A 25,470-nucleotide genomic window follows, 5' to 3' on the forward strand; every position below is an offset into this window, starting at 1 on the left:
GGATTCAACCAACTGTGGATAAAAAAATATTTGGAAAATAAAACAATACAAATAACAAAACAATAATAAAAATAATACAAATAAAAATAACACATAACAGTTATTTACCTAGCATTTACAGTGTATTTGGTATTACAAGTAATCTAGAGATGATTTAAAGTATACAGAAGAACGTGAGTAGCTTATATGAGAATATTATTCCATTTTATATGGGAGACTTGAGCATCCTCAGTTTTGATATCTTCCGGGGTCCTAGAACCAATTCCCCAAGGATACCAAGGATCGACCATAGTTTCCAAGTAAAATATGCACCCAATTTATTATCACCATTACTGATACTAGTTACTCTAATTGAGCAAGTGAGAAGCTATTGTATTATGATCTGAAGAGAAATCTGTAAACTGTTAAAATACTGAATTTGTGATAAAGTGTCCTTGACTCTACTTTAAGTACTGTCATTTAATTAGCAGCAACAGTGAGGCTTCTCTATAGAGATAACTAGTTTAGCAAAGGAAAGGGGAAACCAAGACCTTGAAAAGCAAAAGGCATTTTACAAAATAGATTCCATAATTAGTTATTACATCTCTGAAAAGGGCAGGCTTCTCTAACTACATATCTACTCTGTGACTTTTCTTTCAAATTGATGCCTGAGGCTCCCTTGATTTTAAAAAAGTCACCATAATGAAAAAAAATAAGATGTTACGTTTCCTATAAAAAATAGGAACTAGTGTTTCAAGCTATCCTTTTTCCTGTTTCCAGCTGTTAATGGAGAGAAATTTCTTTTAAAGCCCAGTTCTAATGCAAAAGAGATGATTGCATTTTAACTGGCAGCCTGAAATGTTATCAGCTCATTTAGATGTAGTCGGTTATTTAAAGATACTGTGTTTCTTTTTAGTGCTTTTTACCTCTAACATACGATTTTTAATAATTTTTTTAAACCAGTTAACTAGGCAGCGATACTATAGCAATGCTAGTTAACACGCTGCTTAATATTCCTTAATGTGAATTCATGTATTTTGGAACTTGATGTTAACAAATAATTTTAAGAAATCAATTTAAAAGATGCTCACGCCTATAATCCCAGCACTTTGGGAGGCCGAGGCGGCCAGATCACCTGAGGTCGGGAGTTCAAGACCAGCCTGACCAACATGGAGAAACCCCGTCTCTACTAAAAATACAAAATTAGCTGGGCATGGTGGCACATGCCTGTAATCCCAGCTACTTGGGAGGCTGAGGCAGGAAAATGGCTTGAACCCAGTAAGCGGAGGTTGTGGTGAGCCAAGATCACGCCATTGTACTCCAGACTGCGCAACAAGAGCGAAACTCCATCTTGGGAAAAAAAAAAAAGATTCTTCTTTGGTGCCTCTGTGGGCCATTCTAGATTATGATAAATAGAATGAAGTGCACAGGTAACCTTTATATCCTTCATTACTTTGCTGAAACTAATTTCACATGTTATGTTCTTTTGTTGTTGTTATTTTGAGACAAGGTCATGCTGTGTCACCAAGGCTGGAGCGCACTGATGCAATTACTGCTCATTGTAGCCTCGAATTCCCACGCTCAAGCAATCCTCCTATCTCAGCCTCCCAAGGAGCTGGGACTATAGACACATGCTACCATGCATGGCTAATTATTTTATTTTATGTAAGATGGGGGTTTACCAAGTTGCCCAGGCTGGTCTCCAACTCCTGGGCTCAAGTGATCTTTTGTCTTGACCTCCCGAAGAGCTGGGATTACAGGTGTGAGCCACTGTGCCCAGCCCATATTATATTCTTTAAGATTATTCTTCTAAGTATGATACTTTCCCTCTACTTTTAATCCTCCCACCTACCAAATGGCTAGTTGTTTCTGTTTCCTTTCTTCAGGTTCTTTCTGCATTAATTTTGTCTTTATGAGACAAGGGGATATGCAGTGAATATTGGAAGTCAGTGAATATTTTTATGCAATGATGTTTTTATGAGAATATTCCTCTATTATTTAAAATAGTATTAAAGGGGCATCTTTATTCAAATAATTGTTAGTGCCTAGCTAGGACTCTGAGAGCTTACTGTTTATTAAAAATCAATTTCCATATACACCAAGCTTGAGAAAGATAGTTCTATAAACATATTCTATATATGGACTGAATCTACTAATATGTTATCCAATGATTTGTTTTTATTAACTCTTTCCAGTGTTCCACACAGAAAAGGCTTATGTGTCAAAGTTTCCTTCCTTTTTCTAACCCAGATTTTATATTTTATATCCCTTCTCTGTTTTTCTTTTTTTTTCTTTTTTTGATAGAGTCTTGCTCTGTTGCCCAGGCTGGAGTACAGTGGAGTGATCTCGGTTCACTGCAACCTCCACCTCCCGGGTTCAAGCGATTCTCCTGCCTCAGGCTCCCGAGTAGCTGGGATTACAGGTGTGTGCCACCACGCCTGGCTAATTTTTGTATTTTTGTTTACTAGAGGTGGGATTTCACCATGTTGGCCAGGCTGGTCTCGAACTCCTGACCTCAGCGATCCACCCACCTCGGCCTCCAAAATGCTGGGATTACAGGTGTGAGCCACCGCGCTGGGCCCCCTTTTCTGTTTTTAAGACACCTAAATTTTCCTGACATACCACTGGGATTTAATAACTTTATGAGGAGACTATAGGGAACTTGGAGTTAAAAATGGAAGAAGTAATTAACCCAACCCCTTGTAGTCATTAGCAGGCAAAGTCAATGAATTTGCTATAGCAAATGCAGGTGTACCCTGTTGACTACTAATGTTATTGTCTTCACTTTCTGTAATCATTTTAGGACCTGCTCAGTGCTGTAGAAGCAAAAAAAGCTCTTGAAAGGGAAGTTAAGATCTTCCAAGAAAGGCTGCTTGCTGGCCAGCAGGTCTGGGATGCCTCAAAGCAGGAGCTGAGCCTCCTGAAGAAAAGCTCTTCTGAGTTGGAGAAGAGTCTGAAGGCAAGTCGGGATGCAGTCACAGCCTCACAAAGCCAGTACTCCTCATTTAGGGAGAAAATTGCAGCCCTCCTTAGGGGCAGATTGGGCACGACTGGGTCCACTGAGGACACCATTTTGGAGAAGATTCGAGAAATGGGCAGCCAGGAAGAAAGCAGGGACCAGGTGAGTGGGTCATGGCTATTTACAGACATCTTAAGAACAGTGAGCTCATTCATTTAGCATGCTCAGTGACTGTATTAGTCTATTCTCACACTGCTATAAGAAATACCTGAGCCTGGGTAACTTATAAAGAAAAAGAGGTTTAATGGATTCACAGTTCCGCATGGCTGGGGAGGCCTCACAATCGTGGCAGAAGGCAAAGGAGGAGCAAAGGCACATCTTACATGGTGGCAGGCGAGAGAGTGTGCAGGGGAACTGCCCTTTATAAAACTATCAGATCTCCTGAGAGTTATTCTCTATTACAAGAACAGCATGGGAAAAACTCACCCCCATAATTCAATTACCTCCCACCAGGTCCCTCCCACAACATGTGGGGATTATGGGAGCTACAATTCAAGATGAGATTTGGGTGGGGACACAGCCAAACCTTATCAGTGACTTATCTCAATTAGCTAAAAGCATCACTTAAGGCCAGGCATGGTGGCCTAGGCCTGTAACACCAGTTCATTTGGAGGTCAATGTAGTCACTTGAGGCCAGGAGTTTGAGACCAGCCTGAGCAACATAGTGAGACCCCTCTCTTTACTAAAAATAAAAATTAAGTCCCAGCTACTTGGGAGGCTGAAGTGGGAGAATTTCTTGGACCCACAAGTTTGAAGCTGCAGTGAGCTATGATTGTGTCTCTGCACTCCAGCCTGGGCTACAAAGCAAATCTTGTCTCTAAAAAAAAAGTATCATTTAAATGTGGTTGTATTACTTTCCATTTCAATAGAAAGGCATGGGAGTCCCACAAGCCACATCTAACTATGATGCAGGTTCTGGAGTTGGACCTGCCTGGTGCTGAATCCCGTCTCTGCTGTATATTCACTCACTGGCCATGTGAGCTTGGGCAGGTTCTCTGAGATACGGCCTCGGAGATTTTGTTTCCTTATCTGCAGAAAGGGGTTAGCACAGGTTCCATGACCTCTCATCTGAAATTCTTTGGGCCCAGTGTGTTTTTGAGCTCAGAAGTTTTCAGAACTTAGAAAGGTAATGCAGAGGGCAGGCTTGCACGGCCCTCCACTGTGGTGTCTGGGACAGTTCCCTACCGTCAGTCACATTCACAGGTCTGCAGCAAAGCCCGCCAGCAACACTAAGTGGGATAAATGAAGACCATAAATAGCCTCTTGTTTTTTGGGTCAGGATTTGCTGCCCAGCTGGGTCAGGTCAGGTCAAGCTTTGTCAGTAAATGACTTATGAAAAAGCTGGATCTTGGAATTACAGATAAAGGTTCCTAGACCTGTAACAGTATCTGGCTGATCAGGTTATTGTTTCATGTATGTATTGAATGAAAAAAATTGTTATAAAGATCTTAACTCATTGCCTGGCAAGTCACAACAATAAATATTAACTGTTGCTGCTGTTGCCTCTCCTTCTTCCTCCTTCTCTCCTCTTTTCCATAATGTGTTGGTGCCTAGAACAGTTTTTTAGGGGCCCTATCTAACCCATGGAGAAAAATGGTTTAATTCACATATATGATTGAGGCTTGTTTAACTCTGTCATTTTGTTTCTACTATCAAGGATTCTCTTTTTCTATAAAGGTTTACCTAGCAGAGTCCACTTCAGCCCAGGCTTTGGTTAAATTATCATCAAACCCAAATTATAGAAGTCCTAGTTAATGAGGCTTTAAAGTCAATGATCTCCAAAGTCCTTGTATAATTCCATTATGAACTATTTCTTCTATTGCTGTTGTGCTTGCTTGAAAGGAGAAAATGCATTTTTCCATCTTTTAATGTTACTAAAAAACTCAGAAGAATCACTAACTCAAAGTTCAGGGTTGCATTTGTCAATTTCCTTTAGTGATAGTAAATTCCCTTTAAAAATTCCCCGAAATTCAAGCTTGCAGTGAGCCAAGATCATGCCACTGCACTCCAGCCTGGGCGACAGAGTGAGACTCCATCTCAAAAAAAAAAAATATATATATTCTCAGAAATTCGCGCATACTCTAGGAGCAACCTTAGTGGACCCTTTAGCCAAGCGCATTTTCTTTTCTTTTCTTTTCTTTTCCTTTCCTTTTCTTTCTTTTTTTTTTTGAGATGGAGTTTCACTCTGTCACCCAGTCCAGAGTGCAGTGGTGCAAACTCAATTCACTGCAACCTCCGCCTCCCAGGTTCAAGTGATTCTCCTGCCTCAGCCTCCTGAGTAGCTGGGACTACAGGCATGTGCCAACACACCCAGCTAATTTTTGTATTTTTAGTAGAGATGGCATTTTACCATGTTGGCCAGGACGGTCTCGATCTCTTGACCTTGTGGTCCACCCACCTCGGCCTCCCAAAGTCCTGGGATTACAGGTGTGAGCCACTGTGCCCGGCTGCCAAGTGCATTTTCTATCTCTTTGTGGAGATAAAATGTCGAGTGCTCCTTGGCTGTCCTCCACGCTGTGTAGAGGCCTCCACGAGTAACTTAGTTTTTCTTGTGACTCAGTTTACATGGAGATACTTGATTGGGAAAGAAAATGATTTATAGGTTTGGAAATAAGCTTCATTAAGTCATTTCTCTTAAATGGTAGTAGATATACAGACGATTTCCAGCTCATGAATATGCAATTAAAAAGATTTTCAGCTTGACAATGGTGTGACAGTGATACACACTCAGTGGAGACCATACTTTGAGTGTGCATGCAGCCATTCTGTTTTTCACTTTCAGTGTTCAACAGATTACGTGAGACTTTCAATACTTCATTATAGAATAGGCTTTCTGTTAGATGATTTTGCCCAAATACAGGCTAATGTAAGTGTTCTGAGCACTTTTAACGTAGGGAAGGTGAAGCTGTGATGTTCGATAGGTTAGGTGTATTAAATGCATTTCCGACTAAAGAAACTTTCAACTTACGACGTCTTTATCGGGACACAACCTTACCATTAGTCGAGGAGCATCTGTACTTCAATAGCTAATTTTTTTTTTTTTTTTTGCCATTTCATTTTATTGCTTTCCACTTCTATATTTCCAAGTATTTTCCTAAAACTGCTTTAATCCCTGCATGTGAAACAAGGCACACAATTATCAGCATGATGTATATGTTTATTTTCTAAAGCCAAATGATGTAAATTGGTTAAGCTGGGTGTGCTTTCTCCCACTCCCCATAAAAATTAGAATGATTCAGAGTCTTTTTAGTGCCTTTGTCTGCCATTCCTACCCTGTAATTTTTTTCAATAGCTGCTGTCCCTATTTAAAAGCCTGAAATCAAGCATATAGCTGGTGTCTTGTGTGACTCATCTTCAAGTAAAATCAGGAGAAAATGGATTTCATATATTGTCTTAGAAATGTTTCTAAAGAATGGGAGCTTTACGAATTGATGAAGCTGTTTGTTGAGGAGGCTGCATGTCCCTGCCAGCTGCCATGGCTACGCAAACAAGTCAGTGGCTGAGTAATACTGATGTGAAGGCTCAACGGCGGGTTCAGGCTCAGCTTGGCAGATTCTCTGCTTCAGGCCGGCTCCTGCTTCCCGAACGTTGCTTGCCTTGTTTACCCCTGTGCTACCCATTTTTCCCCTCCTGTGTTTGCAGTTCTCAGTAGAATTCAGGACACCACCCACACTTTTACAGCACGTCATTTCTACTTGTTCCTTGCATTTCTGCTGCTGGCAAGATTTAATCTTCTTTTTAGAAGCTTTACTGTATCTTAGAGCAAGGTTTTTTGTCCTCAGAACTATTGGCATTTTGGACTGGATAATTTTTTTGCTGTGGGGACCTGTCCTGTGCATTGCAGGATTTTCAGCGGCGTCATTGGCCTCTACCCGCTAGTAGCACTCCCCTTCCCAGTTTGTGACAACCACAGATGTCTTTAGACACAGCCTAATGTCCCCCGGGGGTCAAAATTGCCCCCAGTTGAAAACCACTGTCTTAGAGGAATGTTCTACTGTCAGGTTCCCACGAATTCTAAATGAGTATTTAGATGTTATTTAGCCTTGGAATTTCAGGACACCATAGCAGTTGTTTATGAAATAATGACTTCTTGCACAATGATAGAAAGTTATGACATTTTCAGATTTTACTTTAGAATTTTGAGGCAATTTTGTTTTCATCCTCCTCCTCCTCCTCCTCCTCCTCCTCCTCCTTCTTTTTTTATTTCTTTCAGGTGTTTCCTAACTGTGTAATCATCTGAATGATAATCGATTATGCATAGAAAGGACATGACCGTGCCAATTTCTACATTTTTTTCCAAATTAAAGACAAATTAATACAAGCTCACAAACCTCTGTCTGGACATTTTTCCTGTTCTGCTTTAAGTACACCTAAGGCTTTATTTCCTCCCTTGAGATTTTTGCTGGTCCGGTCCAAGGGCTCTGTGGGAGCTGTGGGGACTCCACCTGATGCTATAAAGCAAGGGTCTCCAACCCTCGGACTGTGCACCTGCAGCAGTGCATGGCCTAGTAGGAACTGGGCTGCACAGGAGGAGGTGAGCTGTGGGCGAGCGAGCATTACCGCCTGAGTTATCCTTGTGTCAGATCAGCAGTGGCATTAGATTCTCATAGGAACATGAACCCTGTTGTGAACTGGGCATGCTAGAGAGCTAGGTTGCATGCACCTTATGAGAATCTAATGCCTGATGATCCGAGGTGGAGCAGTTTCATTCTGACACAAAAATTGTCTTCCACGAAACCAGTCTCTGGTGCCAAAAAGTCTGGTGACCTCTGCTATAAAGGACCAGAGATATGCTCCACAGCCCCCTCCTCCCTATTCTGATCTCAGAGCCCGATTATCATTCTCCTGCTCTGTTCTTAACCCTGCCACCTACTAAAGTGAACATCTCCCCAGAAGCACCAGCACACTTCCATTTGGGACATTTCATTGTCCAAAATTATGCTGCATGGTCACTCCAGGCTACAGGAGCATCTGAGAGAGTGAACAGATGGAAGTTTCAGCTTTTCCGGCCTCTCTAGTTATATGAGTTTCCTGGGGCTGCCATGACAAAGTACCACAACTGGGTGGCTTAAACAATAGAAAGTTCTTGCCTTACAGTTCTGGAGATGAGAAGTCTGGGATCAAGGTGTCCATAGGGTTGGTTCCTTCTGAGGGCTGTGAGGGAGAATCTGTCCCATGTCTCACTCCTAGCTTCTGCTGGCCTCAGGCATTGCATTCTTTGTTGTAGGGATAGTGTTCTTCCTGTGTCTTCACATTGCCTTCCTCTATGCATGTCAGTCTTTGTGTCCAAATCTCCCCTCTTATAAGGATCCCAGTCATCTTGGATTAGGGTCCACCTTAAGGACCTGGTTTTAACTTCATCACCACTGTAAAGACCCGATTTCCAAAGAAGGTCACATCGTGAGGTACTGGGGGGCTTCAACATATTTTTTTTGCGGGGACCTAATTTAACTCAAAAGTTGAGATGAACAGAGGAGGAGGGGTAGGGTTAGCCAGTCACAGTGCTGGCCACACATGCCGACAGGAGGGAAGGAGGATTTGGTCGATACTTTCTAGTACCTGATAACTTACATATTCCCCAAGTGAAAATTATAGCTTGAATAATTGGAAAAGAGTTTATGTCTAAAAGGCACTGGACTTTAAGTGACCAAAGTGGCTCTTTCTTCAGTGTAGAACTTTCTGGCTTCTATTTGGTTTAATTTTGGAACAAAAATGTCTCTCTGGTGAAATCAACACATAGTTGTCCCTGGGGAGTGAATTAACTCTTTTAGAGCATTATGGCTTTACTTTTAAAAACCATGCAGCTTATTCTTTAACTATGTTGTGCTTTAGTGCCTTTTTTGTTTAAAGGTATGTATTCTTCACCCCTCACCCCCCGACTGGCCACCTCTAGTGTTGAAATATCTGGTGCATTTTGTCCCATAGAATATCAGGTATATGTTAAGGAATGACCCTAAGAAAAAGAAAAGAAGAGAAAGAAAGGCTTATTTATTGTTTAGACTTTTTGGTGTGAAAAACAGCACAAGTTTACCGTTTTGGTGTGGCACATATGTTCACTCAGGCACTGGCATTTGATGTTCCCAAGAATGAGTCAGATTGGAATGTTAATTTATTTGAATTAATTTATCTAAATTTAGTTAGAAAAAAGCTTGGTGGTGTCGTATGCACTGACACCTAAATAAGCTTCTGAAGCTAAGTTCTGTGATCTGATAGAGTGCAGGAGGGCTCTCAGCTGCTTTCTTCTCTCTGGACACCAGAATCTTGGCATGGGAGGTATCCCCTGCAAATTTCAGCAATCTATGTATTAGTGGTTTTAAAGTCGCACTTTGCTGAGTCTCAAGGCTCTGGAGAGCACCCTTGGGTCCAGATGGGGTGAAGATGCAAGAGGACCTTCTTGCCTTTGATTCGAACACATTTGTCCCTTATTTGTTCTTCCCAGAAAGACTTCTAGTTGAGAGAAAGACGATGCTGAAAATAGTTTGAGAAACATGACATAGGACAATTCCTAGAGGGTTCTTTAGTGCCTGATGGCAACAGCATAGGATTGATGGAACCCGTACACTGGAGCAGTAACCCTGATGATGGAAATGGACACGATGCGTTGAACTTCAATACGGTGCAAAATGCTGTGCGGGTCAAATGATCTAAATCAGCTCATTGAGTCATCATAGCAAAGTCTACAAATTTCAGAGAGATTAGTTACTCGCTTCAGTTAACCTGCTGGTAAGTGGTACAGGGGAACTTGAAACCAGGGCTATCTGACTCCAAAACCCCCGTCCTGCACTCTGGTCTATGTCAGATGCTCACATCTTCCTTCAGGGTCAGTGTCACTCCCTTAGTCTAACTTCCTGCAGTTACTCAGGGTGTCAGCTTCAGAATGGAGACCACACTGAGTGATTTCTATAGAAGGCTTGCTTTCTTCCAGTAAAGTCGATGGTGTGCTGACTACGGCTAAGTGATCACACAGTTCTCCCTCTCTCTGCTTAAGGTTCATTGAATCAGTTTTCTCTTTGATTTCGTTCTCTCCACTATGTCATTTGTGGTATAGGAGATGTTGAAGGGTCTTCACGTAGAAATACTCACTTTCTGTTTGCAGTCCAATGTGAAACCACATCTCCTGATGTGCTATACTTCTAATAACGCGAATCAGTCCCTTGGGAGGCAGCATCTTGTGGACATTTTTCTATAGATTACATTGTTTGTCGTACCAAGATAAACACTGTTTCTCTTGCATTAAGATCAGATTTATCTGCTATATTAGTAAGATATACTTACTAATGTAATTATGAATGTATCAGTAGATATTTTTATTATTGGTAAGCAGGAAAGGTAGGAAATATGAAATGAAATGAGGTTTCTCAGAGCTTCATGTTCTGGGATGACACTATAAATTTCCTTGGTAAATATAATTCCTTAGATGTGGCTCTGAAGAGCTTACCATCAAATATCTCATTTCAAGCACACACACAGAAGTGTAGAATTAATCGAATTATAGGTCTGGAAGCTTGAGAGCCATGGAAGCACAGGATTGAAGAGTTTACAGCTCAGGTAGTCTAACCTTCCTCATGTAGCTCTTCAATCTGTGTGGCAACATTCTTAATTGATATAAGCATACCTCAGAGACCACTGCAACAAAGCAAATGTCACAATAAAATGAGTCACACAATTTTTTTTGGTTTCTCAGTGCATATAAAAGTTATGTTTATACTATGCATAGACTATTAAGTATGTCTATTAAGTATGTAGTCTATTAAGTATGCAATAACCCGATATCTAAAAAACAACATGGATACCTTAATTAAAAATACTTTATTGCTAAGAAGTGCTAACAATCATCTCAGCCTTCCGCAAGTCATAATCATTTTGCTGGTGGAGGGTTTTGCTGCAATGTTGATGGTTACTGCTGATCACAATCCTGAAGGTTGGGGTGGCTGTGGCAATTTCTTAAAATAAGACAACAATGTGGTTGAAAACATCAATTGACTCTTTTTTTTCTCAAAAGATTTCTCTGTAGCACGTGAGCTATTTTTGATGGCATTTTACTAACAGCAGAACTTCTTTCTAAATTGGGGTCAATCCTCTCAAATCATGCTTCTGCTTTGGCATCTAAGTTTATGTAATATTCTAAATGCTTCTTGTCATTTCAACAATGTTCACAGCATCTTCACTAGGAGTAAATTCCATCTCAATCATCATTTTCTTTGCCTCATTCACGAGAAGCAACTCTTCATTCAAATTTGATCATGAGATTACAGCAATTCAGCACATCTTTAGGCTCCACTTCTAATCTTAGTTCTCTTGCTATTTCCACAACATCTGCAGTTACTTCCTTCACTGAAGTCCTGAACCCCTCAGAGTCATCTCATAGATGACTCCTATGATGTTGATATTTTGACCTCTTCTCATGACTTATGAATGTCCTTAATGGTATCAAGAGCAGTAAATCCTTTCCAGAAGGTTTTGAATTTACTTTGCCCAGATCCATCAGATGAATCGCTCTCTGTGGCAGCTATAGCCTTATGAAGTATATTTCTTAGATAATAAGACTTTAGAGTCAATATTACTCCTTGATCCATGGGCTGCAGAAAGAATACTGTGTTAGTAGGTGTGAAGACAATGTTCATCTCCTTGTACATCTCCGTCAGAGTTCTTGGGTGACCAGGTACATTGTCAACGAGCAGTAATATTTTGAAAGGAATCTTTTATTGAGCCATAGGTCTCAACTGTGGGCTTGAAATATTCAGTAAAACATGATGTGAACAGATATGCTCTCATCTAGTTTGCTGTTCCATTTCTAGAGCACAGTCAGAATAGATTTAGCATATTTCTTAAGGGGCCTAGGATCTTCAGAATGCTAAATGAGCACTGGCCTCAACTTCAAGTCACCAGCTGCATTAGCCTCTAACGAGAGAGTCAGCCTATTCTTTGAAGCTTTGAAGGCAGGCATTGACTTCTCCTCTTTAGCTATGAAAGTCCTAGATGGCATCCTCTTCCCATAGAAGGCTATTTTGCCTACATTGAAAGTCTGTTGTTTGGTGTCATCACCTTCATCAATGATCTGAGCTAGATCTTGTGGATAACTTGCCTCAGCTTCTGCATCAGCTCTTACTGCTTTGTCTTGTACTTTTATGTTATGGAGATGGCTTCTTTCCTTAAATCTCATGAATCAATCTCTGCTAGTTTCAAACTTTTCTTCTGCAGCCTCCTTACCTCTCTTAGGCTTCATAGATTTAAGGAGAGTTAGGGCCTTGCTCTGGATTAGGCTTTGGCTTAAGGGAATGTTATGGCTGGTTTGATGTCTATTCAGACCACTCAAACTTTCTCCATATCAGCAATAAGGCTGTTTTTTGTTATCATCTGTATGTGTCTTAGTCCATTTGTATTGCCATACAAGAATACCTGAGGCTGAATAATTTATAAAGAAAAGAGGTTTATTTGGCTCACGGTTCTGCAGGCTATACAAGAAGCACAGTGCCATCTACTTCTGACAATGAACCTCAAGAAACTTTCACTCATGGCAGAAGATGAAGGGGAGCAGGCATCACATGGCCAGAGAGAAAGAAAGGGAGAGAGAGTAGGAGGTGCCAAGCTCTTTTCAACAACTAGATCTCATGGGAACTAAGAGTGAGCAGTCACTCAATTCTGTGAGAATGACACCAAGTTGTTCATGAAGGATCTGCTCCCATGAACCAAACATCTCCCAGTAGGCCTACCTCCAACTGTGAGGATCAAATTTTAACATGCGATTTAGAGGGGACAAATATCCACACTATATCAGTGTGTTTTCTGGAGTAGCACCTTTTTTTTTTTTTTGAGATGGGGTCTTGCTTTGTCACCCAGGCTGGAGTGCAATGGCATGATCTTGGCTCACTGCAACCTCTGCCTCTCGGGTTCAAGTGATTCTCCTGTCTCAGCTTCCTAAGTAGCTGGGACTACAGGTGCCTGCCACCATGCCCGACTAATTTTTGTATTTTAGTAGAGATGGGGTTTCGCCATATTGGTCAGCCTGGTCTTGAACTCCTGATCTAAGGTGATCCACCCACCTCAGCCTCCCAAAGTGCTGGGATTACATGCGTGAGCACCATGCCTGTCCTGGAGTAGCACTTTTAATTTCCTTCAAGAATGCTTCCTTTCTATTCCCAACTTGGCTAATTGTTTGGAGTAAGAGGCCCAATTTTTGGCCTATCTCAGATTTCAACATGCCTTTCTTACTAAGCTTAGTCATTTCTAGCTTTTGAGTTAAAATGAGAGAAGTGAGACTCTTCCTTTTTTTTTTTTTTTTTTTTTTTGAGACGGAGTCTCATTCTGTCACCCAGGCTGGAGTGCAGTGGCACGATCTTGTCTCACTGCAACCTCTACCTCCCAGGTTCAAGTGGTTCTCCTGCCTCAGCCTTCTGAGTAGCTGGGACTACAGGCATGCACCACCACGTCCAGCTAGTTTTTGTATTTTTAGTAGAGATGGGGTTTCGCCATGTTGTCCAGGCTGGTCTTGAACTCCTGACCTCAGGTGATCCACCCACTTTGGCCTCCCAAAGTGCTGGGATTACAGGCATCAGCCACTATGCCCAGCCTGACTCTTCCTTTCATTTGAAAACTTAGAGGCCATTGTAAGGTTATTAACTGCCTTAATGTGAATATTGTTGTGTCTCAGGAAATAGGGAGGCCCAAGGAGAGGAAGAGACATGTGGGGTCAGCCAGTTAGTGGAAAAGTCAGAAAGTACACATTTATCATTTAAGTTCACTGACTTATATGGGAGTGGTTTGTGGCACCCCAAACACTGCAATAGTAACATCAAAGATCTCTGATCACAGATCACCGTAACAGATATCATAGTAATGAAAAACGTTTGAAATATTGCTAGTATTGCCCAAATGTGACACAGGGACACAAAGTGAGCATGTGCTATCCGAAAAATGATGCTGATAGACTTGCTCAATGCAGGGTTGCCGCAAACCTTCAATTTGTAAAAAACTAAATATCTGTGAAGAGCAATAAAGTGGAATAAAGTGAGATGTGCCCGTAGTTAGCCAATTTCTGGCCATCTTCGGTGACTGGGAATCCACTCCCTACTAGACAGCATCTTTAGACAGCTGTAATCATTATAAAGTTTTCCCTTTCTTCTGTATTTTGATTATTTATTATTTTTAATTTTTTTGCTCAGACCTCACAGGGAAGAGTTTTTCCCTTCCTATAAAGGAATGCTTAAGTGAATGATGACTCATTCTCATGATGAGTTCTTAATGCAGCCATTAAAATATTAAGAATTTCAAATGGCATGAGAATAATTAGGTAAAAACAAAGACACAAAATTGCATGTATAATATTTCGACTATATTTTAATGATACACAAAAACAAATTGTATAAAAATATTAATACTTTTTGCCTCTGGGTGGTGGGATCACAGGGAATTATTTTTTGCTTGTTTATACTTTTTGTGGTTAAAGGAAATTTTACAGGGATATCTTATTTTATAATTATAGGAACTGGGGAAAACATTTTCCTTTCATAAATGTGGAATTTCTTCTCTGATTTATACCTATTGGTTCTCAATGTAGGCTCCGAGGGTAACTCAGAACAAATCCTTTTGTTCTCCCGTACAACAGCCTTTCAAAAAGTTTGAAGGCAGATTATGTGGTTAAGCATGGCTGTTTACAGATAGGCAAACAGAAATTGTTTTCTTTTTAAAAATTGAGACAGTAAAAATCTGAAACAGTCAGGATGTTTCCATTTCTGTGAGAGTGGTACTGTACTGTTATGTAAATACTATGCTTTTCCTCTTCTCTTCCAAAATAAACCATCAAAAGAAAACAAATGTATCACCCTAGACTCGGTGGTTTTATTGAATCCAACATTTTATGAAACTGGATTGAGTAAAATCAGTTGGAGTTTTCCGAGAGTGTCCCTGAGGTCCTTGGTAAACTTGCACTCTTGGTTTGAAGGAATGATCAGGACAAAAAGAGGAACTCCTCGGAAGGATGGGAGCGTTGGGCAAATCAGGTGGGTTGTGGAGAGGCTGGAGGGACTTTAACATGGGACAGTACTCAGATCCCCCTGCCCTCTTGTACATTGACCCTGACCCTATTTAGAGTCACCATATTAAAGAGATTTTGACCTCTCCAATGCAAAAATGGTATTACTCTATGACTATGTAGTGTAGAGTCAGTATCCCTGGAGTTTAGGGCATGGGTAACCAATCTTCAATAGAAAGTTGAAAAAAGTTTGAAAAAGCATATGTCTGTACATGAATTCCCTGTAATGCCTCAACGTTACCTACCAAGATTAATTTGCTGTCTAATCTTAAGTCAACTCAAAATGGTGAAAGCATTTTTCTGGGGAATGACTCTTCGTAGATTTTTACAGTACTTTTTGTCTTAATTCTTTTTCCTACTAAACTTTGAAACTCTTAGCAATAGTTTTGGGGTAAGTAAATGTTATCCATAAATTTTTGTCGATTAACCTGTTAAAAGAATTATGTAAAAATTAAAAATACCAATCAAAAATTTTTATTCAATAATGAATGTAGATTATTTCAAACAGAGGGAAATACAGCTATCAATTACATATTTTACATGGGATTTTTACAAATAATCTGGAAGTTGGTATCATAAACAGTTATGCTGCTTAGGCAGAGCAGTAGATGTGAACACTTCCTTGCATCTAAAACAAGGCTTATTCTTGATCTGTTTCTTTGTTTCCAGATGGTCTCCCAGCTTGAAGCCCAAATATCTGAGCTTGTTGAACAGTTGGGAAAGGAGTCTGAGTTTTACCAGAAAGCTCTCCAGAGGGCCCAGAAAGCAGAGAATATGTTGGAGACTCTTCAGGGTCAGCTGACACACCTGGAGGCAGAGCTGGTTTCTGGAGATGTTTTGCGAGACAACTTGAATTTTGAGAAACAAAAAGTAATAACCTGAGGGCATATCCATGAGTAGAAGCATCTGTTGTAGTATAAAATTTTACCTGAAAATATTCTGAATTTTACAGTATTTAGTTTGGTTAAGTCCTGGACTTAATTAGTTAAGTCGATTTCAAGGAACAATGGGTTTGGAACTTCCTTGATTCAAATGAATTTAATTAAACTCAACAAATATTTGTTGAATGCCTATCATATATGAGGTCCTAAAGGTTTGGCAAGCTACAATATGAATAATACACAGTTTCTGATCTTAAAGGGCTCATAATTCGATAGGGGAGACAAGACACTCAGGTAAGTTGCTGTACTATAAGTTTATATGTGTTGTATGTATTGAATCAGAAAGTTCTGTAGGAACTTCTAGATAAAGGGAAGATTTTATAGGAGAGGCGATAATTAAGTTCATTTTTCAAAGGTAAGTTGGATTATAGTGGAGAGAGAAGACAGATACTGTAGGGGAAACAGTTTGAACAAAGGCATGAAATCTGGCAAGTGCATAGTGTATTCAGAGAATGCAAACTGGTGAATCCTGTATGGCTGGAACATGTTATTCTTGGTGGATCTGTGGCAAGAGAGAAGACTGGAATGGCTTAGACTAAGAAGATGGAGTGTTCTTTAATCTGTAGAATAAGAAGTGTGGTAAGTGTGAGCATTGCAGTATTTTATTTTATTTTTATTATTTTTATGTTTTTGAGACGGAGTCTGGCTTTGCTGCCCAGCTGGAGTGCAGTGGCGGATCTCCGGCTCACTGCAAGCTCCGCCTCCCGGGTTCACGCCATTCTCCTGCCTCAGCCTCCCGAGTAGCTGGGACTACAGGCGCCCACCACCACTCCCGGCTAATTTTTTGTATTTTTAGTAGAGATGCGGTTTCACCGTGTTAGCCAGGATGGTCTCGATCTCCTGACCTCATGATCCGCCTGCCTCGGCCTCCCAAAGTGCTGGGATTACAGGCTTGAGCCACCACGCCCGGCCACATGGCAGTATTTTAGAAAGAGAGCGAGATGTCCCTGTGGAGCTGAGATTGGGGCATGGAGAGTCTCGGAAACAATGGCGCTGATAACCCAGTGGGAGAGGAGAGTTAAATGGGAAGAGAAGGGGCCCACACTGAGGATTTGAGTGTGGGGACATTGTCAGTGATCTTTGACGGGCAGTTTTGGTAGAGTGGTGGAGAGCAGAAGCCAGTTTGCTTTGCGCTGAGGGGAGACTTGAGTGGAAGGGGAGCGACCTCCAGTAGACCAGTGTGAAGTCTGGTGACCAAAGAGAAGACAGGCATGAGGCAGTGGCTGTGAAAACCAAGATCAAAGAAAGGTTTTGCTGGACAGGATGGGGAGGAAAGTGTGGACTGAAAGAGTCCGTAGGAGGGAGTGTGGGAGGGGAAAGGGAGGCACAGGGGCTCAAGAGCCTCGATGCAGAATTTGGCATGAAAAATACTCTTAAGTTGAAACGTCTACACTCAACGTATTCCTTTTCATTCTTCTGTACTTAAAACATTGAGGAATCGTCATGCCTGCACTGAGGTTGGATATGCAAAGATGTGCCAAAGGTGTCTGTGGAAAATCAAGTCCAGCGGATGAGACAGGGAGATCGGGGCGTAATAGTACAATAGCGCAATTAGTGCACAGTAGTGCAATTAGTGCCACGATGGAGACAGGTATAAAATTTGACAGAAACCTGGAAAAAGGAGCAATGACTTTTTTTCTGTGCGGTAAGTGAGCCATCTTCACAGAAGAGGGAAGCATTAAAGAATGAGTAGGAATTTGTCAGGCAGAAGAGGAGGGAAGGAATTTGAGGCAGAAAAAATAGCAGGAACAAAGAAGAAATGGAGGTGTGAGAAGATGGCTCGGGAAATGAATGAGGTGCAGGGAGCATGGGACATGATACTGGGTGAAACCAAAGGCGTGAGACGGCACTGGAGGCAGGTGTAGGAATCATTGAAATAGATCAGTCTAATGGCTCAGGCTTCATTGCATAGGTAATGGGAAGCCAGAGAAGGTTTTTGAGTAAAAGAAAGATTTCCCTCAAGTCAGACTGGCTTAGAGGGTAGCAGCGGTGTCCAACCTTTTGGCTACCCTGGGCCACACTGGAAGAAGAAGAATTGTCTTGGGCCACACATAAAATACACTAACAGTAGTGATAGCCTATAAGCTAAAACAAACAAACAACAACAACACACACACACACACACACAAACAAAAAACAACCATGCATAATTTTTGAGATATCTGCCACCACAGATAACCAAAAAAGTCCTTGCATTCAAAGGGCTGGACACAGCTGAAGGAAGGTAGGGAGCCCTGTCGGTGGCTCCCCGACTGGTCCAGTTTAGAAGATAGTCCAGTTCAGACTAGTCCAGTTCAGAAGATAATAAAGATATGAACCATGTAGTGGTTTTGTGAATGGAAATAGGGGCTAGATTTGAGAAGTCTGGGAGAGTGGAGATAGCTTTTTCTATTAGATATCTGTAAAGGTGTGATGGTGGAAAATTTGATTTTGTAAAGAATTATTGGCTCGGCTTGGTAGCTCACGCCTATAATCCCAGCACTTTGGGAGGTTGATGCAGGCAGATCGCTTGAGCTCTGGAGTTCAAGACCAGCCTGGGCAATATGGCGAAATCCCATCTCTACAAAAAACACAAAAATTAGCTGAGCATGGTGGCACGCACTTGTGGTCCCAGCTACCTGGGAGGCTGAGATGGGAGGATAGCTTGAGCCTGGGAGGTGGAGGTTGCAGTGAGCTGAGATTATACCACTTCAGCCTGGGTGACAGAGTGAGACCCTGTCTCAACAAACAAAAAAACAAAACAACAACAACAACAAAAAAAACAAAAACAGGCCAGGCGTGATGGCTCATGCCTGTAATCCTAACACTTTAGAAGGCTGAGGCAGGTGGATCACTTGAGGTCAGGAGTTGAAGAACAGCCTGGCCAACATGGTGAAACCCCATCTCTACTAAAAATTATAAAACATTAGCCAGGTGTGTTGGTGTGTGCCTGTAACCCCAGCTACCCAGGAAGCTGAGGCAGGAGAATTGCTTGAATTTGAGAGGTGGAGGTTGCAGTGAGCAGAGATCGGGCCATTGTACTCCAGCCTAGGGTGACAGAGACTCCCTTTCAAAACAAATAAACAAAATAAAACAAAAAACCACAACCAAACAAAATGAAATATTGCACCTGAGTATGGTAATGTAAATTGAAAGCCATATTACTGCCTGCGGGACAGCTTCACCTGCATGGTCCGTGAACACCAAAATATATTCAAAACTGAAATGACATCTGTTCACATTTATCCCTCTCCTGCTTCAGTCATGGTGGTAATCTACCTCCATTTGCTCAAGCCGTCTTTAACGCTTCCCTCTTTTTAATCAGTTCCTAAGCACTGTAAATCCTGTCTCCTTACTAGATCTCCAATGCCTCCCCCATCTCTATATCCAGCAGCTGTGCTTTGGCTCTGAGAATTGTGCTCGTTAACACCGACTAGGGAAACAAGCTAGTAACTGAGCTCCCGGCACCGTTCTTCATGCCTCAGATTTACTCTCTTCATTGCTGCCAGGGAGGTCTTCATGAAACGTGTGCCTAATCTTCTCTTTCTTTATCTCAAAACTGGCCAGTGGCTCTCTAGGGGCCCCAGGCTCAGGTACAGATTCCTTCTTTTTCCATGGCTTCACATTCTGTGAGCTGGCCAGGTGGTCTCTCCATCTTCCCTTTCCCCTGTAATTTCTCCTGCCAGGAAGGGGCAAACTCAGAAACCTTCTGGGAGCGGCAGGACCCTGGTGGGGTCTGCGGTGATTGCGGAGCCTAAAGCCATCCATGCAAATTTGTAGCAGCACTCACTCCTCCGGCCTCCTCCGGCTGCCTCCCACACTGCCCACAGCTATTCTCACTGAGAGAACGTTCTCCTCACCTCCTTCACCTGGTAACAGCAGTCTCTTCAAGATTCAGCTCAAATACTGCTTCCCCCGGTAGTCTTCCCTAGGAGACTTACCTATCTTTCCTTATGCTCTCCAAGCATAATGCATCTGCCTCTCTCATGATACTTTTTACCCTTATTGGATTGTTTTTAAATTTTTTTCTTCTCCAAATATTCCAAGCTTCTTGAGGCCGGAAGAAATGATCTTTTTCCTGTGTTTCTCCAGGGCCTAGAGAAAGAGTCAATAAATATTATTTGAATTATAGAAGAAACATGTCAAAGGCAAGAATTTCAGGTGGATTGGTATTGCCTTCCCTTACTATAAAGGAATCATTAATTTTAATTGGGATTATGTCCAAAGAACTCTCAGTTATGAAAGCAAGTTATGTAAGCTGATTTTGTCCATGGTGAATCTTCTGTCGCTAACTGCGTATGGAATGCACGTTCTGGTAAGGATGGATGGTATCATGTAAATTGAAAAGTAAAGTTGCACAGTTTAAATGCTAAATGCAGGTAATCTAGGCAGACTCAAAGACAGTAGAATGCACAGTTTCTTATTTATGCTGAACTGGCATTCAGGTGAACAATATATACAGTAATCCTTCATTTCTATGTAGTTAAAAGTTTCTAGTAACCTTAATCTTCTGAAGTATAGCCAAAATCCTTGAAATAGAAACTTTCTCTATGGGGTCTTTCTCTGCTTGGTCTTGTCTTAATCCCTTTTTGCCTGTTGTAGTCCTGGCCCACTAAATGGATGGGTCATACATAGAAATAGAAAAAAAGAGGGTTTCGTACCATCATGTAAAAGGTACTTATCTATTTTAGGTAAAATACAAGCAATAGCACTTAGGTCACTTTCATAGACACAGATTAAAAATTAAAAATTCCATATAGAGAGCTGATACAGCATTAAAAAGTGATAACCAGAGGATGTAGAGACAAAAGCAGTTTATGGGATTGTAGCACAATGCAATAAGTGATATTTGCAATGAATGTGACTTATAAAGAAGAGATAAAATTGTATTCACATGTATGCTATTTGCCAAAACTGGAAAATAGACACTTATAATATAATTTCGTCCTGATAATTAAAACAGGGCTAGTTCTGGGCTTTAAGCTGGTGTGCTTCAGTTGGCAGGAAATTGTACCTATTTAAACATTTAATTGCCTGAAAATGCCAGATGGATAAGTTATTGCAATCAGAAGAAAATATCAAAGATAAAACCCAAATCATGAAATTACGATATAGAAAGCTCATTGATTGATTTATTCATCCAGTAAGCACTTAGTAAGCATTATCTTATGTGTGGACTTGCCAGATAAACCACAGAAATCAAGTAGAGGAAAACCTTTAAATAGCTTTCTAACTGTAGACTGCTAAAATATGAACCCTGACTTCCTTCATACAGCTCTGTTTTAGGGAGGAGGTGTTTATTTAACATAATTTTACTTAATTTAACTTAATTTTAAAGACATTTTCTAAAACATCTTAATTAATAAAAAAGACCCCAAAATCTTGTTCAAAATTTTGTTTGTATGGTGAGCTTTGAGTTTGGAGTGCTCTGTAGAGCCTAAGAAGAGTAAAGTGGCAACTGTCTAAGTTGCCAGGGTCCACCTTTGAGGCCAGGGCCCAGTTAGGTGGGAAAAATTCCCAAGGAAGGTGCGTGGGTGGGTGTGTTAGTCCATTTTCACACTGCTGATAAAGACATAGGCTGGGCACGGTGGGTCACATCTGTAATCCTAGCACTTTGGGAGGCCAAGACGAATGGATCACCTGAGGTCAGGAGTTTGAGACCAGCCTGCCCAATGTGGTGAAATCCCATCTCTACTAAAAATACAAAAAAATTAGCCAGGCCTGGTGGCACGTGCCTGTAATCCCAGCTACCCAGGAGGCTGAGGCAGGAGAATTGCTGGAACCTGGGAGGCAGAGGCCGCAGTGAGCTGAGATCAAGCCACTGCACTCTAGCCTGGGCAACAGAGGAAGACTCTGTCTCCAAAAAAAATAAAAATAAAAATAAAAAAATAAAATAAATAAAAAAAGACATACCTGAGGCTGGGTAATTTATAAAGAAAAAGAGGTTTAGTGGACTCACAGTTCCACGTGGCTCAGGAGTCCTCACAATCATGGTGGAAGAGTAAGGGATGTCTTATATGGTAGCAGGCAGAGAGAGAGAATGAGAGCCAAGCAAAAGGGGTTTTCCCTGATAAAACCATCAGATGTCATGCAACTTATTCTCTACCATGAGAACAGTGTGGGGGAAACTGCCCCCGTGATTCAATTATCTTCCACCAGGTCCCTCCCACAACATGTGGGAATTATGGGAGCTACAATTCAGGATGAGGTTTGAGTAGTGACACAGCCAAACCGTATCAATGGGTGGATCCCAGGGGCTGGATTAGCCTGGGAGGGGCATGGTTGCAGCAGCAAGTTGTCAAAGCAGAGAGATGAAGATGTAATCAAACATAGCCAAATGTGTTGTTTGGCAGGGTTAAGAAAAGTATATAATATTCGACTGAACATCAACATCAAGGGCTAGGAGAGTCAAGAGCATTCAGACAAGGGGTAGGCAGGGAAATGGCAGGATGGTTCAGGAATTTATTACCACATATTGGATCAGAGTCCATGCTCCACTCTATGCTCTCTGCAAAGGAGAATTACCTGTAAGCTTGGGAGAAAGAGGAAAAGATTCTGTGAGATCACCCATTAACTTTGACTTTCATGTCCTATTTTTGTTTTTGTTCTTGGGTTTAGTATCTTAAATTTCTGGATCAGCTTTCGCAGAAAATGAAGTTGGACCAGATGGCTGCTGAACTTGGTTTTGACATGCGGCTGGATGTGGTTTTAGCTCGAACAGAGCAGCTGGTTCGTCTTGAGAGCAATGCAGTCATTGAGAACAAGACCATTGCCCACAATTTACAGAGAAAGGTAGGGGATATTGAAACTTGCTAGTATTGAGAGAAGAAGTTTCTGAAAAACCCAAACATTGAAAAATAATGTACTGCCACCATATTTACCAGTGTAGCTAGGAAGAATCTTATAAAAATATGTATTTAGAATTGGAGGCTGAATTTCAAGTCTGAAGAATTGATAAGTGTATCTGTCACCTAAGGTCGTGTTTCACTGTGTGTAACCAGTACCCACAATGACAGTGACTTAGGCAAGTAGAAGTTTTTTGTATTTTGTTTTTTTGTTTTGTTTTGTTTTTCTCACACGAATTCCTGGAGACAGGAAGTTTGGGGCTGGTGTGGCAACTCTCCTCTGTAAAGTCTTCAAGGAACCAGGCTCATTTCAGCTGATTCATTTCCCATCCCTAGGGTGATCCTTATTCTCATGGTTCCAAATGGTGCCTGGAACCATTATATCTGTGTTCAAGATAGAATAGAAGAAAAGAGTGAGGAAGAGGGCTGTAAAAGAACAAGCAGAGCCATCTTTTGAAAAAGGCACTCAGAATTTGCTACATGAACTTTTGTTTATATCCCATGGCCAGAAAATGTATTGGTGGTCAAACCTAGCTGCAAGGGAGGCTTGCAAATGTAGCCTTTATTCTGGGTAGCCATTTACCTAGAAATTTTTAGCTAGAAAAAATTCACAGTTTCTATTACTTTGGGAGAGGAGGAGAACTGGGAGGACATTTAGCAGCCTCTGCATTTATAAGCTCAGTTGCGCTAGAAATTCTAGTAGAGAGAGAAGGGCTTACTTTTCTTCACTCAAATGAAGAGTTAGAAACAGTTTAGACTAAATCAATGAATGAATGGATGAAAGGGATAAAATATAATTATTAGTTACATAATTATTGGTATTGGGGAAAAATACGAAAACACAGATGTATTCTTATAATAGTTCTTAGGAGAAAAATGCTATGATACAATTCCAGTGTAGATGCTGTATAATGAGTCACATCTGGGTTCCCAATTTGGTTCCATCAAGCTGTGTGACCTTGAACAAATTATATACCTCTCTGTCTCTGTTTCCTTGTATTTAAGATGGGGATGCTATATATCCCAAGGAGTTGCTAGTTTTTAATAAATAACATTTTCAAACCCTTGGCTCACAGAAGTTGCTGTGTTCATGTTTGGCTTCTCCACTACCATATCTTGAGAAATATTTTATAAAAGATAGCATACAAACTCTATTACCATTAGAGACATTAAATTAGCTACCATTCTTCCCAAAGTTCTGCTCAGATCATTGATGCTTTTTCTCAATATCCAACACTATTACTTCTTAATAATTATATAATTATTAAACTTACCAGTTTATAGAATTTACCAGTGTAAAATTGCAATGGAGTGGAACTTTTATTTCTTTTCTTTTCTTTTTTTTTTTTTGTTTTGAGACAGAGTTTCACTCTTGTCACCCAGGCTGGAGTGCAATGGCATGATCTTGGCCCACTGCAACCTCTGCCTCCCAGGTTCAGGTGATTCTCCTTCCTCAGCCTCCTGAGTAGCTGGGTTTACAGGCATCTGTAACCATGCCTGGCTAATTTTTGTATTCTTAATAGAGACGAGGTTTCACTATGTTGGCCAGGCTGGTCTCAAACTCCTGACCTCAGGTCACTCGACTTCCTTGGCCTCCCAGACTGCTGAGATTACAGGCATGAGCCACCATGTCTGACCTGGAGTGGAATTTGACATGAAGAAGCTTAAGAAAGGGAATTTGATGAGAGAAATATTAAAAAGGCCTTGTTCAAAAGTGATCTAGATATGGAGACAGCTGTCACTGTTAGGCAGGATACTCAAAGCAGCATTTCAGTAAGTCTTTCCACCTTTTACCACTTTACAAGTGCAGAGTAGATAATTAGGGGAAATTTGATGGTCTTCAGCTTGAACACTTGATAATACATGATTCTGATTCTGATGTTTGTAGCACATGACAGAGGTTTCTGTACTTAATATTCTATCCACTAATTGTGACATGTGGAGCCCAGGAAGATTCTTCCCCTCTAGAGTCCATAGTCATTTTCTTAAATATCACTCTGGTTTCCTTTTTTGAGTTTGATTACCAATGATAAATGATGTTTGAGAACCTGTCCTCTGCTTAGTTTGTGGACCTTATAGTCTGGGCATATAATAAAGACCAAGAAGCCTTCTTACAGTCTCTTTTATTTCTAAGATTTTATATGTATAAGCAAAGCTTTAAAGCAAAGCTTACTTAAAAGTCTCCTTGGTATATCTCACTTTAAAAATATATCAACTCTCAGCCAGGTGTGGTGGTTTACACCTGTAATCCCAGCACTTTTGGAGACTGAGGCAGGTGGACCTCTTGAACCTAGGAGTTCAAGATCAGCCTGGGCAACATGGTGAAACCCTGTCTTTACAAAAAATACAAAAATCAGCTGGGTGTGGTGGCATACACCTGTAGTCCCAGCTACTTGGGAGGCGGAGAGGTGGAAGGATTGCTTGAGCCTGGGAGAGGGAGGCTGCAGTGAACCGTGATCATGCCACTACACCCCAGCCTGCACAATAGAATGAGACCCTGTCTCAAAAAAAAAAAAGTTGATATATATCCACTCCCATGTTGGGGACCACCTATTCCAGTTCTAAGGGATTGAAATGAGCCGGTCTAGGTTGACAGTACTCACTTGCATTGTATCTTATTTCAGAAAACGTCAGTGCAGGTATTGTGGCCATTAGATGTTAGACAGGATTTTGTCT

At 41.1% G+C, this 25,470-nt stretch overlaps 1 protein-coding gene across 1 annotated transcript in view; it reads left to right on the forward strand.

The window, feature by feature from the left end:
- The window catches only part of CCDC170 (coiled-coil domain containing 170), an 89,574-nt gene that overhangs the window by 40,460 nt on the left and 23,644 nt on the right, over positions 1–25,470 (forward strand). Inside the window, exons 6-8 of the mRNA XM_078001035.1 lie at positions 2,783–3,100; positions 15,699–15,899; positions 22,568–22,741. Of these exons, the coding sequence (XP_077857161.1) occupies positions 2,783–3,100; positions 15,699–15,899; positions 22,568–22,741 (693 nt within the window). The remainder of the gene's footprint in view (positions 1–2,782; positions 3,101–15,698; positions 15,900–22,567; positions 22,742–25,470) is intronic.

Source organism: Macaca mulatta, chromosome 4 (genome assembly GCF_049350105.2).
Source record: "Macaca mulatta isolate MMU2019108-1 chromosome 4, T2T-MMU8v2.0, whole genome shotgun sequence".
NCBI classification, from domain to species: Eukaryota; Metazoa; Chordata; class Mammalia; order Primates; family Cercopithecidae; genus Macaca; species Macaca mulatta.